Source organism: Epinephelus moara, chromosome 1 (assembly GCF_006386435.1).
Source record: "Epinephelus moara isolate mb chromosome 1, YSFRI_EMoa_1.0, whole genome shotgun sequence".
NCBI classification, from domain to species: Eukaryota; Metazoa; Chordata; class Actinopteri; order Perciformes; family Serranidae; genus Epinephelus; species Epinephelus moara.
This window is the reverse complement of record NC_065506.1, coordinates 15,553,782-15,570,871: the sequence shown is the minus strand read 5'-3', so window position 1 is coordinate 15,570,871 and position 17,090 is coordinate 15,553,782. Positions and strand designations below refer to the sequence as shown.

The window sequence follows — 17,090 nt, the reverse complement described above, 5'->3', positions numbered from 1 at the left end:
CATGGTCGCGTCTCTTTTAACAGCTTTGCCACGCCTTGGAAAATAGTAATGAGGTCTAAATTTGGCATAAAATCGAGCTCATTACCGGAGTTCACCACCTGATTGCTCTGCATAAAACACGATAGGTAATTGGGTTAAATGACTGCGCCTCGGTGTTGTTATTATATCAATATCCACTTTTAGAAACGTGCTCAAGTAAAAAGAGGCCCTCAGAAAAAAAAAATAAACTGGTGATAAGCCATAGACCACAAATGTACTTCCGTGTTGTTTCTAACATTTTTCATTCACAAAAAACCCTATGAATATTTGCACCAACCAAAAACGAAACTGAACCCTTTTATTGTTTAGATATTCCAACATCCTTTTCCTGAATGTAGGCCTTTTTTCTTTCTACTTTGTCAGAGCCCTCGCCACCATAATATTTTGAAATGGTAATTACCATTGAAACATCTGTCACGGTGCAAAATTGAATTAATATTTCGTATAGATTAATTGGCCTTGAAGCACTTTAGACACAGGCATTGCCAACTGCTCCCCAAAAATAACCGCTGCACAAGTATATATTTTTTTCCATAATTTACTTCAAAGATAGTGTGTTGTCCATTTTAAATACAAAAATGCTACATTAAATATACATGTTAGTCTTTAATACAAATAGACTCAGGCGGCTGCAGCGATTAAGACCATTCTTGTTACATTTTAGAATTAACCATTCAGAAACTAAAAATTTGAAGATAAGCATTTACTCAGAAAATAACTGTTCTCAGAATTTGCTTCATCATTGTTCTTTTTTTTTCTCTTTTTTTTAATGCAACCACAAAAAATAAATAAAAGTCCGCGGTGAGTGGAAAATAATCAGGTATTAAATGTTTGACATACCTTTCTTTAGTTCATAAGGGGAGTCTTTACAAAGATCTACCTGCGTTTGGCCTCTGACTTTCTGGCTCTCCCTTACCAAAGCCTCTGCTCTATTTAACACAGTCTGGTTTAATCCATTGAAATGTGCCGTGGAGCCCGTGGTTACCGAGCCGTGGTTACTGTGAAGATGTCCAAAACTGCCACCATAGTTCGTGTAGCCGGGGTAGAAAGGGGAGGTGTAGTACAGAGGCCTGGATAGGACCGTGCTGTTGGGGAGCGGGCACTGTGGGGAGGACCGTGATGGAGACGCGTTGGTGCCCATTACTGCGCTCTGACCCAAACCGGGGCAAGCCTGTGGCGCCTCGCCGCTGCCCTTACACCTGTCTGAGGACGTGGCGATCTCCGCAAGGGACCAGAGTTTGGGTTTAGGGGCCGAAGGGGGCGAGTGGATAACAGAGGTCACGTTGCTGGTCACCGTACCCGGTGCATGGCTCAAATCTGACGGCTTGTCTTGTTGCGCAACGGTCTGGTTCCCCCGGGGCACCGCCGAGGGAGACGAAGTGGTTGGTTTTGCGGAATCCGGCAGCAACTCTGTAGTCCGCTCCTCCTGGTCTTTTAACTCCGAGTCGCTCAGAAGGGGATCCGTGTCTTTGCCATGGTTCTCCTCTTTAAATCTGTCACAGCCTATGTCCCCTGGGTTCAGCAGTTTATGATCTAAAGTACAAATAAAGAATAGAGTTACTGCCAAATAAGCGTGACATTAAAACGTGGATAAAACTATAACATATGTTTGAGGTGATCGCGAGGCACGTGAACACCACTGCAAGCTGAAATCGGATGCATAAAAATAATTAGGCTGCTTATGCACATTTCCCTTAAAAGCAGTTATTGCATGTGCCATAAATTGTCCTCATAAAGACGTGTGCCAGCTTAAAAAGGTGAATGACCTGCTCGCCATAATTATGGAAGAGCATCAACAGTGTTACACAAACACAAACAAAATAAAGTGTGAGCATACAGTATGCTGACTATTTTAATTTACAAATATATTTTCAATATTAAATATCATATCAGTAGTTATGATAATAAGCATTCAACGACTGTTTAAAAGTGGGATATAATGATCATACAAAAGCAATATTTTGTAGCCGTATACCCGGCGCAACACACCAGCTGTATCCTTATTATGCAGTTAAAGATAAATTGACTGCTAAACACTTTGCGTCACCAGCAATTTCAGCCCCTGAGAAGTCAAACGAGGGGAGTTCAAGGTGATTATTATTTAAAGCAATTGTCCCATTATAAATAATATACCACCATTAACCAGCAATCAATTTTGCACCCTGAGTGGAAACGACTGCGATGAAAAATTGATGATTTTTTTTTGCCCTTTTTTTCCCCCCTGCACCACCGACCTGCTTCTGTGTCTGTGGAGTCTCCCTTGTCTGTGGGCTTGTTTGGCTCGTCGTCGTCGTTTTTCTCCAAATCAATATTCTCGTCCTCCTCCTCGTCCTCGCTCCGGTTCCGGGGGGTCCAGGTCATCTTGTTCTCCTTCTTTAGCCTCCTCCTGGCGTTGGCGAACCAGGTGGACACCTGGGTGAGGGTCATTTTGGTGATGATGGCCAGCATGATCTTCTCGCCCTTGGTCGGGTAGGGATTTTTGCGGTGTTCGTTGAGCCAGGCCTTCAGGGTGGCAGTGGCGTCCCGAGTTGCGTTTTTACGGTATGCTGGGTCACCATAAGGGTAGGTGCCCAAGGGTGCTGCGTAAGGGTGGTATCCTATTGAGCCGGCCATACCCGTGGTGTGGTCATAGGGAGAACTCTGTGGTAAAATAAAATAAAATAAAGTGTGTAAAAGTTCTGTCAGTCATTTTCTAAACTGCTTCAAAATAGCAAGAATGTCTCACGTTACACAAACATGAACACACACGCGCGTGCACATGCACAGACATGCGCGCGCGCACACCCACACACACACACACACACAGACTCAGGCACGAACACGAATACACTGGCTTTAATCCAGTAGTTCAAGTTTGAAGTTAATGTTTATGGAGTTTGAACTTGATTGGGTATTTTGAAATGCGATTTTTGTTGCCATGCATTTTTGTTATTATTTACATGATGTCAGCACGCAGTGGCTTTTATTCTCGCATTTCAAATTGTGCAATTTGCAATTATGAAAACGTATTGACATTATCCATGATGGGCCTAACACTGCGTTTCTTTGCCTATTCTACTGAGATCAGTCTTTGTAGCAACCAGGCCTATAGAGCCAGTTGTGTATGAATTACTTGTGCTGACCTGAGATCATTTACTGAGAATACAACAAAAGTAAATCACATTTTTCTCTGTTTTTTGTTGGCAGAAGTTGCAATAATTAAGTTTTACAACTGGCACAAGTAATAGCATGATAAGAAACTAATGCAGTGACCTAAATTGCCATCACACGGCGCGTTGCAGTCAGCTATGAGCATAGAAGCGTCGGTAAGGCACTGCCAACTCTCTTCCATATAAAAATTACATTTTGCTTATGAAGCATCTAATCGCACACAACTGAGTTAAAATAGTTCTGTTTACTGAACAACATGTTTTGTGGAGCTGACATTCTGTAATATCATATCCACGCACTCCTCAGTGACGCACATTTCTCCTCTTAATCGCTCGGCTGCGAATGCACAGCAAGGCTCCTATAACGAGTTAATATCCTCGCTTTGACTTGTTATTAGATTGAATAATCACCTTTAGTTTACTCACCACGTACGAGGTGAATGTGGCAGCTGCTGCCGCGTCTGCACTGTATGGTAAGTGGGAGTTGTAGCCTGGCGAGGCGCTGGTGAACGCGGTAGATCCGGCATAGGGCGCAAAAGCAGATCCCGAAGAGGATCTCCCAAGTTCCTCGGTTCTGGGTCCCGATATCACGCTGGTGCTGTACGCAGGGCATGAATACAGGGCTAGAGAAGCGGACGGCTGGTACAAGTAGCCCTGAGGATACGCCATGCTGGAGCCCGGAGAGTGTAAGCCACTTAACTTGCGCACTTTCCTCCCTTTATTTTCTCATGCGCTGCTGTAGGAGCGCATAGAGCCGTGTGTCTGCAGACCCGCTGTCTGTCCCCCCTTCTAAATGACAATGGTGAAGGCAAAAAGTAAAAGTGATTAAATAAAGAGAGGCTTAGATGTTGGATGGATTATTTTGGTCGCTGCCAGCCAGCCACTGCCCGTCGGATGTTTTGTCTCGTTTTGTTTTTCTGTTGCTCCCTTATCTGAGTTGCACCGTCGCTCTCATGCCCGCGCAGAAGTTTTTTTTTACCCGTCGGACGGGGGCTTTGCTTGGGAAAATGTCCTGCCAAGATGCTAAGTTGAAAAATTGAGGATCCTGACGCCTACTACGCTCCTCCTCTCGGGGTGTAGTCACCGAAGGAAAAGGCAAGCTTATGCTGGGCAACCACAGCCCTGCCCAAATCATGCTCGCTCTCTCTCTCTCTCTCTCTCTCTCCCTCTCTCTCTCTCTCTCGTTCTCTCTCTCGCTCTCTCTCTCTCTCCCTCCTCACCCCCTCCCTCTCTCGCGTTAACTAACAATCCGTCTCATTCTCTATTTCTCTATTTTTTTCCTCTTTAACAAGGCTCGTTGCAGTAAGTCTCAAGTGCGCCTGGCAGCCCCCCTTTGGATGGCGACATCATGCGAGTCTGTCAACTCCCAACTTTCTTCTTCTTCTTTTTTTTTCTCCAAATACGAAGCCGTCACTTTCACACTTGATCAATAACAAATCGGCTGTTGTATGCCAGGATATGGGCTTGCAAGATACCGGCAGGAATTAAAAAAAGGCGCTCCACTGCTGCGCTCTCTTTTTTTGTTGCTCTTTCTTTGTGCGTAAAACAGTCGTCATTTTAAGTGCATGCGTTAAATCAACAGACTGATGCTCCGTGATCTCCGTGCGACTTGTGTTAAAATCCGCAATGGGAGTTTCACATGGATTACGACTATTGTGCACGTCGACCTCCTAACGCCAGACGCATATTTCATTGGTAAGATATGTGACAGCTTGAAAAGTAAAAGTAAGATGGCGCAAACAGTAGCTGGTCGAACAACTCTATCAGAGTAGTTGCTGTGTGTGAGCAAACTTTGCCTCTTCGACATTTATGTGTGGAGACTGTTGAAGTATGTTTTGTCTGCGCCGTTTTTTGAACGATTTACTGTGGCGACGGCTAAATAGTTTTTGCAATAGATCCTGGAATAAACCAGTCAGATACACACTCCCAGAAAGTCATAAACCCTCAAGCCAGGGCAGATTAGTGCCAACTACACCAAATCCGCCTGGACCAGTGGATGTAATCTCATTTGATCACTGCAGATACGTTTCAATGCTGAAATACCGGAAAGACTAGATTTATTTAATATGCCACTGTTATGGGCAATTACTTAGATTTTTTTGTAATAAACATCAGACACCTGCAAAATCTGTGTGTTATGCGATAGCCAAGAAAAAAAAATCTATTTTTATTTTTATTGTATTTTTATTTCTGATAAAAAGTCAAATCATAATTTAAATAACTTCCATAATTAAATCTATGTTGTTTGCACCGTTGCGGTTGACTAACGTGGCTTTAAAAAAAATATTAGCAGGCTATTATAAATATTATTCACCATGTATCAGACATCTACAAGCCATTTTCATTCTGGTGATTGACTTTCCAGTTCAAGTCTCAGATAAGCCGAAAGGGATCGCTGTAGGCGCTGCTAAAGAGTGTGTGCACACACTGTCACGTGTTTTTTTACGCTCTGAAAACCTCTAGAGAGCAAAGAATGATGACGCCGGTACAGTGGGAGCCGACGCACACTTTAAAAAGAGAGAGAGAGGGGGAGAAATAAAGGAAGAAGGATGGATGCACAAAGCGACCCTACAGTATAGCTCTAATCAGATGACAGTGATACGATGAGACCCAGTTTCACACTGTCCCGCAGTGTTTAGACAATCAACTAATTACTGCAACTTTACCCACAAAAACAAGAAGGATCAAACTGAATCAGCTAATTTGTGTTAAAGATGGGAATAAATAGCATAATATAGCGTCATTATTTGACACAGATATATTCCCCTTATAGTCAAATTATTGTCTTTATACATACATATATATATATACACATTTATTATGCTTTGTGCCATGTGAGCTGTTAGATGCAGAATTTCTGAGATTATTTTATTGCATAAAAGATGCGACAGACTTTCTAGAGGAGAGTGCCTGGCACGAAGCGTCTGTCTCATGTGTGCTCCTTAATGCGTTTTGGTTCAGAGTTGCTCTCTGAAGTAGGAGGAGGACCCATAATTTGAGATCACGGAGCCTATAATAGGAGTAGGTTATGGCAACTGCTTCCACCTCCGAGCACTGCACTGATAAAGGAGGAGGTGTAGGTGAGTATAGTTTTGCTTTTATGTGGAAAGGTGCATCTGTGTTTTAGATGCGTAAAAGTGGGCTGTTCTCACGCAACACGCTGATCCGAGTCTAAATCTATGTTTCCGTTGTTTTGACAGCGTCTAACTTTGTCGCTTCCTCTTCGTTATCGCGTCGTCTTCTTCTTTTATTTTTATTTTTTTTTATTTTCCCTGAGAGAACGACCTCGGTTTTGACGCATGAAAATGGCTTTACGTGGCAAAGAAGAGGCGAATGAAAGATGATGCATGCCACTTAAAATGCCTGAGGGAGCAAGTGTAATCTAAATTGGATATAGAGGGTATTATTACACAACATTATGCGTTGTGGCGGACTAATTGCGCGGCTGGGTGAGTTAAACAGTCAGTTAATGTCGAGTGGCGGACAGGTTTCTGGAGCGCACAAGGTCAGCTGCACTGCTCCCAAGCCTTTAGTGGTATACAGGAAAAAAAAATGCTTGAAGTATTCATGGGATTTTTAACCATTCTAAATCTGTGTCCTAAACCGATTAGTTGACACCAATTTTTCTTTGATGTATTAGCTGAGGGCTTTTGCCACTTGGAAGCCAATTGAAATTCAAAACAGTTTTCGCTCCAAATGCTTTGGGGAGATCTGCTGCAAATAATGGATGTAATTTATTTTTGACCTTGCTTTTTTTTTTTTTTTTTTTGAAGAGCGGGTTATTAAATGATTAAACATATGTGCACTATGCTACTTGACTAAACAATTGGCATCTTACACAGCTATGATTAGCTATTGTTATGAAAGTGCAGCAGTATTTTTACTTCCTTTATTCAGCTATGCATTTTAAAATGTGATGGGCATGACATCAGTTGTTTTGTGTTGTTTTTTTACGTACCAATTTCCCTTTTACAAAGTTGTCTTTGTCGTTTTCAAATGTATTAAAATATAACAATTGACTGTTCTTGTTTTGAATTTGTTCAGATCCATATTGAGGAAGTCTTCTCATGTCACCAAGCAGTCAGTGAAATGCACCCTTTCCCAAACGGCCAACACACACGCATACACACACACACTTTACTGTGGCACCAATAAATTCACTTTATTAAATTTTGAAGTGATAAATATTGGACGCACATGCATATATGCTCTAATGCGGTGCTCAGTTCTGCATTTATAGCTATCATATTTTGTCTGTTTAAAAAATGTATTAGCTCTCTCCTACTTTTTAGGAATGATATTGTTGCTACACTTCTGTGATTGTTTATACTGATAAGTTTAATAGTTGTCCTGATAAATATCACAGCCGTTGCTCACATGAGCTGATACACAGTTCAGAATTGATATTATTTGACTATGGCCATAACACAGTTTGCATGAAGCACAAAGAGCCAATGTGGCTTTCAGGACAGAATCTATTTTCTGATCTCTTTTCTGTTCTTGTGATCTCTTCTTCTTTTATTGACCTGAATGAAGATGTATGGAGCAAGAGTGTGTGTGTTCGGTTTACTCTTGATGGGGCTTGTCTGCACCCCCTCCCTCCCTTCTACTCCCCGTGATCCCCGCAAGGCTGAGTGGCAGGGCTCTGGATTGGCTAAGTGATGAAATGATGACCCTATTATGAGAAGCGATTCCAAAATGAGAGGTATCAGACAAAGATTGCACCCTTCTCCCACTGCCACGCCATCCTCCTGCACCACACTGCCAGCTGTGCAGATGATGATTGATTTGCTTGTGATGGATCACAGGAAGCACCCATTGATTTTTCAGTGTTTTATCAAAAAATATTTATTTACAGTTGTTTCCAAAGGGCGTATCCAGACTCACCCCTTACCCCCTTTTCCAAATGGGGGATGGTATAAAAGGGATAATTCACCCTCCTCCATGACAAGACAAACGACCTGTAATATTATTTCAGAAATGAGTCAATAGGCTCAGTGACTAAACGAATATTGATTGGATATAATGAAGCCTGAGTGTGACTGTGAGCTCTTTCAGGGGCTCTGCTGCAGACTCCGCTGTCAGCATCTATACAGTGATGCCAGACCTCTCCAGCTGAGTGTTTTACACACAGTACAGACCTGCTCCTACAGCTGGGACAAAATAAACCTCGTGTTAGTGAATATCACAGATGGTGAATCCACATACTCAACATCCCCCTATTCCTCTCACTGGTGTGTACCTGTATATTTTGATTCATGATCTGAGAGTGTCTGTGCCTCACTGTTGTCTAACCAGACCTACGGCTAAATAGCATGTTTGTTTTGAAGGTGCTATAGGTGCCATATGGTAATCATCTAAATCCCATACTACTTAAAGCTCTGGAGGCATGTAGGAGGCACTCCGGCAATGCCTTCATGAAGGTAAAGTGATACAACGTACAAATCAAATGACTACCAGAATGCTAAAACCACAGTGTGGGAGCTGTGCCCTAGATATTTGCACTGACTTAATCCAATTGAAATAGTATGAGTGAGTTGCAGGGGCTCCCAGGTCTGTTGCTTGCTTATGTATGTGATGCATAATGGAAGTTGACGAGGTTGGTGATAGATCACAGCCCAGGTAATGTAAACACATTAATCCCTCAGGGTTCATGTGAATGTTCTTTCTCTCTTTTTCTCTTTCTCTTCCCATCAGCCTCTTTCTCTCTCTCTCTCTCTCTCTCTCTCTCTCTCTCTCTCTCTCTTTGAGGACCCCCCCCCCCTCCCCCCCCCTTCCATGTTCATCATCTTCCCTAAATGCGTTAGTGGAGCACAAACCAGAAGCAGCCTTAATCTGTCAACATGCCCTTTAATTGGAGGGAGAAAACAACACGTGCTTCTGGTTGTGCCATTCCTAAGTGCACATGCCAAAGAAACACAGAGTTCACGGAAGAAGTGATCCCGGGAGAGCGGGGCATAATTAAAAGTATCTTTTAATAGGCTTGTAATGCTGAGCCTGACTCTTGTTGCTTTAAGTAGAGGGCAAACTCTGTGGCTGGAGACGGACATGCGAGGGGCTTCTGCTGAGGGAGCCTGTAAACGATACGTTGCCCGGGCCATCATCAGACATGCAGTCTCTGCCTCAGTCACCACACTCGGGACAACAACCATTTTCCACCCCTGCCGCGGACACCTCAGCTCACCCATTCCCGTGTTCTTTTGTTCCCCAAATGAGGGATTCTCCTCCACAACATCACCTCTCCTCCCAGGCCACTTTGGCAAGTTGTGTTCTACCTCCTACTTGCAGCACCGGTGGGAAGCGAGAAATGGGACTAAGGGGTTGATTTGGGCCCTGCTACACTGTAATCAAATGAGACTGCTTAGGGGAGAGGAGAAGGAGGAGGTGGAGTATTATGTTCTGTCGTGCATTCCACTGCAGCATTGTTGCTTTTTTGTTTTTGTCAGGGCAGACTTTGATGCTGTATCCCCTTACCTTTGTAGTCCCGGCAGCCATGTTTCATAAACACAGAATGGGAAACATCCTCAGCATTAGAAATTTAGATTGCCGCTTTCCTCCTGCCACTCTGCATTCCGCACGTGCCCAGTCGCATTCTCCTTCTCCCAGTGCTGAGGCATTAAGTTTCCTCTCCCATGCCTCTGATACATTTAAACATCTTACAATCAGCCCCTTTTATTCGGTGTGTCATGTATAATCTGTGGCAACAACAATGCCAACATGGTTCTATGTTCTTTTCCCTCTCTTGATACTGAAGTATTCCGCTGCCGCTGCTTTGTTTCAGGACAATTGCGCTTGCAAAAAGCTTACTTGCTTGAAATTGAGAAGGTGCCAGGTGTTCAATTTAGACCTTGTCTTTATGATTGAGAGTGTAATGTTAATATCAAGCTAAGTATTCTATAGCATACTCCTTGCTTTGTGTTATCACACAGGGGATAGGCAGTGCTCACTTGTCTTTGTAGTTAACTGAAAATCTCAACGGGATACAGTGTAATGTTATTCTAAATCTATCTTAACTCATTAAAACCCAAAGTGTTCAGCTCTGCTTCCCATATCTTATTGTCTTACTGCAGTCCTCACAATGTACTGTATTCTCTATAGACTAATTTTACATGTAATTGAATATTTAAATGTCAAACATTGATGAGGATCATGGCAAAATAATGAAATTACCTCTTTCAAAAGGGCATTTTTATTAGACATGCTACAGATTCTACTCTTGCCGTCAGAAACCTTCCTCTCTGTACTGTGCTGAGCCCCAGGTCTTCCTCCTTCTCCTCCTCTTCTTCGAGAGAGTATCAGTTTTGTCCAACATCTGACACACTGCCCTGGGTGATTGAGCCAGACGTGGAAAGCCAAAGCGGAGATGCTCTCCTTAATGCCTGACACCTGGTGCAGATTTGGAAGGGATTGCACTACAGGTACTGTCTTACCTCCTCCTCAATCCCAGAAAGTCCCTGAGGTATTTCCTCTTCTGTCCGCGCCTGTGTTTGTTTCTCCTCCGCTTTGCCACCCAACTCTACAGCCTGCGTCAAAGTCGTGCCTTCTTGTTGGGATTAGGGTGATAAGGTGTTGAAATATGATACCTATCATCCCTTTGATACAGCTACTCTGATTTGTAAAGGTATTTTTTTAGGCCTCAAAAGATATCAATAGGATTAAAATCTATTGTGAGTGTATTGCAGGTTTTCAACGGGCAAGAGCTCATGAAAAGATTTCTGTCAACAGGCCAGAGCTTTTTTGGGAAAAAAAGAAAAAGAAAAAATCAGTTAATATGTTTCTGGAGCACCAGGACAGAAAAATCAGTCACATAATTACATGCGTTTTCATTCAACGAAGAAAGGACTGATTTTTGCCAGAATGACTGTTGATATCAAAACATTTCCAATGCCAGCAGCATTATTTTCCTAATCCCACATGTCTTCTACCTTGTATCCGTCTGTTCCTGTTGTTTACACCCCCTCCCGCCCCCGCCACACCCTCTGTCAGGGTGTGCTTTACAACTGGACACGTTACTCAGGAGTGTTGCCGCTCACCTTACAGCTTGCAGGCACATCTGCAGGCTGTGCTGGGACGGCATTGCTAGCCAACATTAACACAGCAAGGACATCAAAGGCTGGCAGCCCAGGCCGCACCACCTGAGCATGTTGATTGCAATGCACCGCAGTGTCACCTGACCTGGGAATGGAGAGGGTTTTGTTGTGCCAAGTGGAGGCATTATATCCAGGAAGTGCTAAATAGGCTTGCAACCAGAGTATACAGTGTTAGTAATACAGCTTGAAAGCAGTATTTAAAGATCAAAGGCTTTTGAATAGATTTTTTTTGTTGTTTGTTTCAAAACATGTTCAAAGACTACGTTTTTTGAGGATGTATAAATTCATGAGTTCTGGCCCTTTATTGCAAAATTATAATACAATGCTGTGTAACTCAAGCACAAACAAAATCATAATAGATAAGTTCTGAAAGATACTCCACAATAATGTGATAATCTTTCCTGGGTATTATAGTAAAAATATATTTGGAGCATCACAGAAACGAGCGAGTGCACACTTGGTGAGCTTCATAGACACACTGTTTATGTTGACACATGCAACTCTCTTCCTGATGCAAATGCAATCTAAACATTAGGCGAAGGGAAGGCAAGCGTAGCCCATAAAGGCTGTGAGCTCCAAACACTTTGAACAGACAACTATCACTAATCACTCCCAGAGCAGTGCGGCGTGTAATTACTCTGCCAAACGTTTGCCTTTCACAGCTTAGCACCGGGAGCCCTGACCCTGCGCTTCCCTGTCTTTCCTCACCACCCTGCATGTGGAAAGGGAGGACCCCCCCTCAACCGCCTCCCCCCTTTCTCCTGACTGAGGGGGTAGGCAAGCTGAGCTCCCTCTCAATATTTAGAGAAAGAGTGGAGGAGGAAAGAGAGAGGGAGAAAGACAGGGAGGGAGAGGACTGAGGTTGGTGCTTCCGGCTTTGTGGGAGCCCATTTAAACAGGCTTTGAAACCCTAGCCATCCGGAGATCAGAAATAGCCTTATTGACTGCATGGGCCCAGAAGTGACTGAGCACACAGGGTTCTTAGAGTTCACCCTTCCTCGCCACTCAGAACAGGAGGGGGCCATCGCAAGCTAGGGCCATCTACAAAGACTATGGACATTAATTTTACATCAGGTGAAAAATAATATCGTTCTGGCTATTTTTAGTGTCACAAGGTTGTGCTGTTGTATAATTTCTTTGTGTTTTTCTTTTTTTTCCCTTTTTTTTCAGAGTGCAGGACGTCTGATTCTCCTCGCTCTCCTCTCCCTCAGTCTTATTTACTCATATTAGTGATGCGGCTGTCAGTCTGCAGTGTGATCTGTCCTCTGTCTGGGTGAATGCTGATAAGATGACACAATGCAAATATGAAGTGTGAGGGAGCCGCCTTGGCAAGCAGGTATAGGGTGTGCAGGGAGCGGGATCCCATAATGACTATTAGCTGGATTTCACAGCCTGCTTCTGATCTCTTGCAATGACAGGGGCCTTTATAAAAGGGATGGGTGTGCCACTACCCCTCCTAACAGATCCACACACATGTGCATGCACACATGCACCCAAAGGCGTGCGCACATAATGAAAGATAATATGTATGAGAGTGTGTAATATGTTAAGTTTGATACCATATGCCACATAAGTGCATTTTATCCTTCAAAATTGCCCATATTTCTTTATCACAAAAATGTGATTAGATATTCTTTAATTCCTTTTTTTCCCACTGATGAACTTATGAATAAATGAAAGGAGGGGTGTTTTCATATTTTTAGCTGGCCCACTGGCACAATGGAAACACAGAACTTTAAAGCAGAAATAATCATTTCAGCATATTATAGACGCATAATGTACCCTTATCTTAATTTCACTACTAGTCATCTTCACCATATTGTCGTGCACTTCCCCACTGTTGTACAAGTTCATTTAGACTTGCAGTAGCTTAAAGAGCTCTCTTGGTTGCTGCACGATCTTGTAAAGGCTTTTCAGAGAGCCCCATTTTATCACTGATGTAGTAATTTCACTTCATCAGTCAGTTGTGACTAAAAATACATCAGGGATTAGCTTCATGGCCAGACTATCTCACACGGCTTTGATAACATAATGGGGGCTGGTTGCTCGTGGTTACAGTCATCTGATATGTAGGTTCATAACATTCAAAACTACACTTACAATACTACAGGGTTTTTGAAAAAAGAATGATAGAGTGTGATCTTTTTAAACTCTCATGAAAATGATGTGTCTTTCCTTTTAATTCCTTTGTAGGAGCATTTTGCGAAGATGAAAACAGCGCCCACCCCCACTCCTTCCCCTTTCCCTTTCCTATTCTACACAAATTAGCTATGGTCCTGGAGGGCAAAATGACAAGAGGTTACTGGAAGACTGTGTGTTTAATTAATTGAAAAATGCTTAAATTGCTTTTACAGTTGTTATGTGGAGTGAAAAAAGGGAATCCGTGTTGCCAGTACTCAACCATAATTAGCACCCACGGGAATTAAATATTTAGCATTAGCTGTGTTGCAGCACTTAGGACACAAATTTCTATTTTAACTATGAAAGCGAGCCTGTCTTAAGTGCATGAGTCTGTGTGGACAGCTGTGCAAAGGGGAACAGCACAGGATATTTCAGCGAGACACCCCAGTGGCATTCCGGGTCCTTCCACATCACATGTGTAAGAGATATGGCAGTTGTATTCCCAAGGGTTAGGCATTACTCAGAGTATTTAGTTTTCTAATTAGGCTGAGGGCCTTCGTCCATGCCTGCCACCACCATGGGAGCCAATGAGAATTTCCTCTCTTATGTGTCAACTCTCTCTCTCCAAGACACAGGGAGAGGAAAAAGAGAAACGGAGAGAGGGAGAGAAAGAGAAAGCATGTGTGAAAATGAGAGAGAGATACACACATGGTTGAGGGAGAAATAAAAGACCTGGGGAAAAGCCTTTGTTTATTCCAACTTTAATTACACATTGCCTTTAATGACTCCACTGGTGTGTTTGAGGCTGAAGAGAGGGAGAAAGAGAAAGAGAGAGAGGCTGTGGAGCCTTAATGATCTGTAGTAGTGGATGTCAGCCGAGCCGTTGGAGACTTAAAGCCCATTTTTAACAGTCCCTTTTGGTTTGGGCCTAGAGGCGACAGCGCAAATGGGGTTCATGCTAAGCCACACTAGACTAGACTCGGGGACTACTTCAGCGTCTGGTCAGCCTCTTTCGCACAGGGGCCGGGCCATTTGGAGGCATCAGCAGCTGACCGCAGCAACTGTTGGACTTGTCAGTGTGCATCAGGTTACCCACTAATGAGAAGTAATAAGGGTTATCCCAACTTTATAAGACTTTGATCTTTGTGCACGACGGAGTTAGAGAAGGTATGCTAAGATTGGAACTGGAATTTGACCCCCTATTTTATGCGTGTGTGTAGAGGAGGGTGGAGAAAAGAAAGGACACAGAGGTAATTAAAAGCTCTAACTTTGGAGTTTGGATGGACATTTTTGGAGTGTAACATATTGTAGGCTCAACTGAAATGGATATCTTGGATTACTCACCTATGGAGAGGGACCCAGGAGATTACCAGCGGACTGGAGGGTTGTACAAAATCACAGTGGGCAAACGCGGTTGCTGTCAAGATACAATATACCATAAAGGGCCACCACAAGCACGCTTTATCTTTCCAAACTTAGCTTTTGCTCAGGGAAAGAAGCATTAGTACACTGAACTGAAAACAGATGACTGTACTGGGTTAAATCACTGAATCATGTTCAATTAACACAACAGAACATGTAGCCCTTTGAACAGCTGTGTTATTTGTTTTGACACACAGTTCTCCAAAAATTCAACCACCTCGGCTTCAGCGTAGAACGTTAAAACCCCTTGTTCTGTAAAACAAATTCTCCGGATTATTCAAAGCTCTGAGAATTAGAATGGAAAAATCCATGCGTAAAATTACCGACCATTCAACTTCAGGCAATATTTCCCTCTAGAGGCAAATATGTTAATTGGGCTTCCTAAAGTAGCTCAATCCTCAGGTTATTTAATTTCCCCAAAAGCCTTAGCTGTGCTGAATTCAGAGGGAATATGGGTGTAAAACTCTTCACACCAGCAAGATGGCCATCAAGGGAAAATAGCAGCAATGGGGAGAAGTGGAGAAGAGAAGAATAGTGAAGGTTATAAAGAAGAGGAATTGTGGTGGTGCGTTGAAAGCTTTTATGTAAGACATGGCAGATTATATATACAAAAAAAAAGTTTATTTTAATCTTTCATGATGCGGTACAATAATTTAACAAATATGTTAATGCAGCAGCAAGCCGCTAAATCACCCAAAATGGTACTTAACGCAGTTGTGAGTAAAACTGAACTGAGCTTGATCTGCCAAAGAATCCTCATCCTCATGACTGTCATGTCATCTAATTGCTTATGTGTGTTTTTCCCAGAGACTGTGTGCAGCTCGGTCGCTGGCCCCTAGTGCTCCAGCAGCCTGGTCAAAAAGACATCCTGGCAGGGTCCCAGGGTGGATGCATCGCCCACGCACACTGCCCCTCGCCAGCTCCCAGAAGTCTTTGTGGTAAACCACTGACCGTGCTGCTCCCTATTTTCCTCCAGCCCAGCAAATAATGTGTCAGAAAAAGATTATTGATAGTCCATAAAAGAAGAGCCAGAATGTTGTTGCCTCTCTGCTTCAACTTTAAAGAACAATACAAGTGCTAAACCATCAGTTTGAATGCTGCACTGCCCCTGAAAGAGCACAGCATTTCTTTTTTTTCTCTCATTGTTGTTCTGTTTGGATAAAATGAGTTACAACTGGAACATGAACAGACAACAATGACTTCTATTTGTTTAAAATGCTGCTTCGTTTTCCTTTACATTTCAAAACCTTGTTGTGAGGTTGGCAACCTTCTACTGGGTCTTTTCATAGGGAAAAATGAGATTCCTCAAAAGGCACATTTAAATTTGCTCCGTGCTCTGTTGAGTCATTCACAGTTTCGCCCAGTTTACCAGACGCTGGCGAAGCTGTTGCTCATCTGGCCTAAATGTGGCCTGAGTGGGTGATTCTCAGACACATGAGGGAAGCTATATTTACAGAATTAACGACGCTCTCCATCCGCCACACAACAGCTGCCTGCTACACTTAGCTGATTGAGACTGCAGGCCCGCTCTCATTTGCAGAGCGCCGTGATTGAACAGTTGGGGCAGCTTTATGCGCGTTTTGCTCTCCCGATGCTAGAAATCAACACTGACACTCCCATGCAAAAGCAAACACTTGTTCAGGCAGATTGACTGTGTTGGAGCTGCCTGTGAGGAAGTCCGCCCCTTTGTTCAGCGTTTCACTTTTAATGTCGATCGGCCATCTTATCCACATGCTGGCTTTCTCGGAGACAGTGCATGGTGTGTCGCAGAGATAGAGCATGGTTCGGCTCAGCAGTGATGCTGTTAAATGAGAGAAGGAGCGAGTGATTCAAGTCGGTGTGTATATACAACACTGTGTTTTGCTGTAAAATCTGTGTTTATGTTCACTGCAGGCATAATTCACAGTGTGTGTTAAAGGGCTCCAGGCTATGCAGACACACGACTGGCAAACTATTTCTCCCTATTGTGAGAACAAGTCTAAGTATGGCGAATCTGAGTATGGCAAATAAAGCACGCTTCTTGACACTATGTACACAAAAAAACGTGGACATGTTTGAATTTTCAAGTCATGGTGAAATTTTATTTCACACTCTACATTACGTTTGTTGCTATATTCTCAGTCAGATCCAGATGTCAGTAACTTATACAAAGCCAGACATAAGCAGGGTATCATAACGTATAATAGGAATAATGGCCCTTTGATTTTTGGATTTCCTATTGGAACACCTGTCACTTTTTGGCAAGGGCACACCCCAGCACCAGGTCTCC

General features: G+C 43.1%; 1 protein-coding gene across 2 annotated transcripts; it reads right to left on the bottom strand.

Annotated features, from left to right (window-relative positions):
• Positions 1–634: 634 nt before the first annotated feature.
• irx5a (iroquois homeobox 5a) lies at positions 635–4,324 on the bottom strand. 2 transcript variants are annotated; one of them, XM_050050356.1, is made up of 3 exons: positions 3,600–4,324; positions 2,274–2,679; positions 635–1,572 (listed from the first exon to the last, which is right to left on the bottom strand). In XM_050050356.1, the coding sequence occupies exons 1-3, from the start codon at positions 3,855–3,857 to the stop codon at positions 863–865; spliced, it is 1,374 nt and encodes a 457-aa protein (XP_049906313.1). In that variant the 5' UTR covers positions 3,858–4,324; the 3' UTR covers positions 635–862. The 2 variants fall into 2 exon arrangements, with proteins under 2 accessions (XP_049906313.1, XP_049906322.1); XM_050050365.1 differs by having other exon boundaries at positions 3,615–4,318.
• Between the last annotated feature and the right edge of the window lie 12,766 nt (positions 4,325–17,090).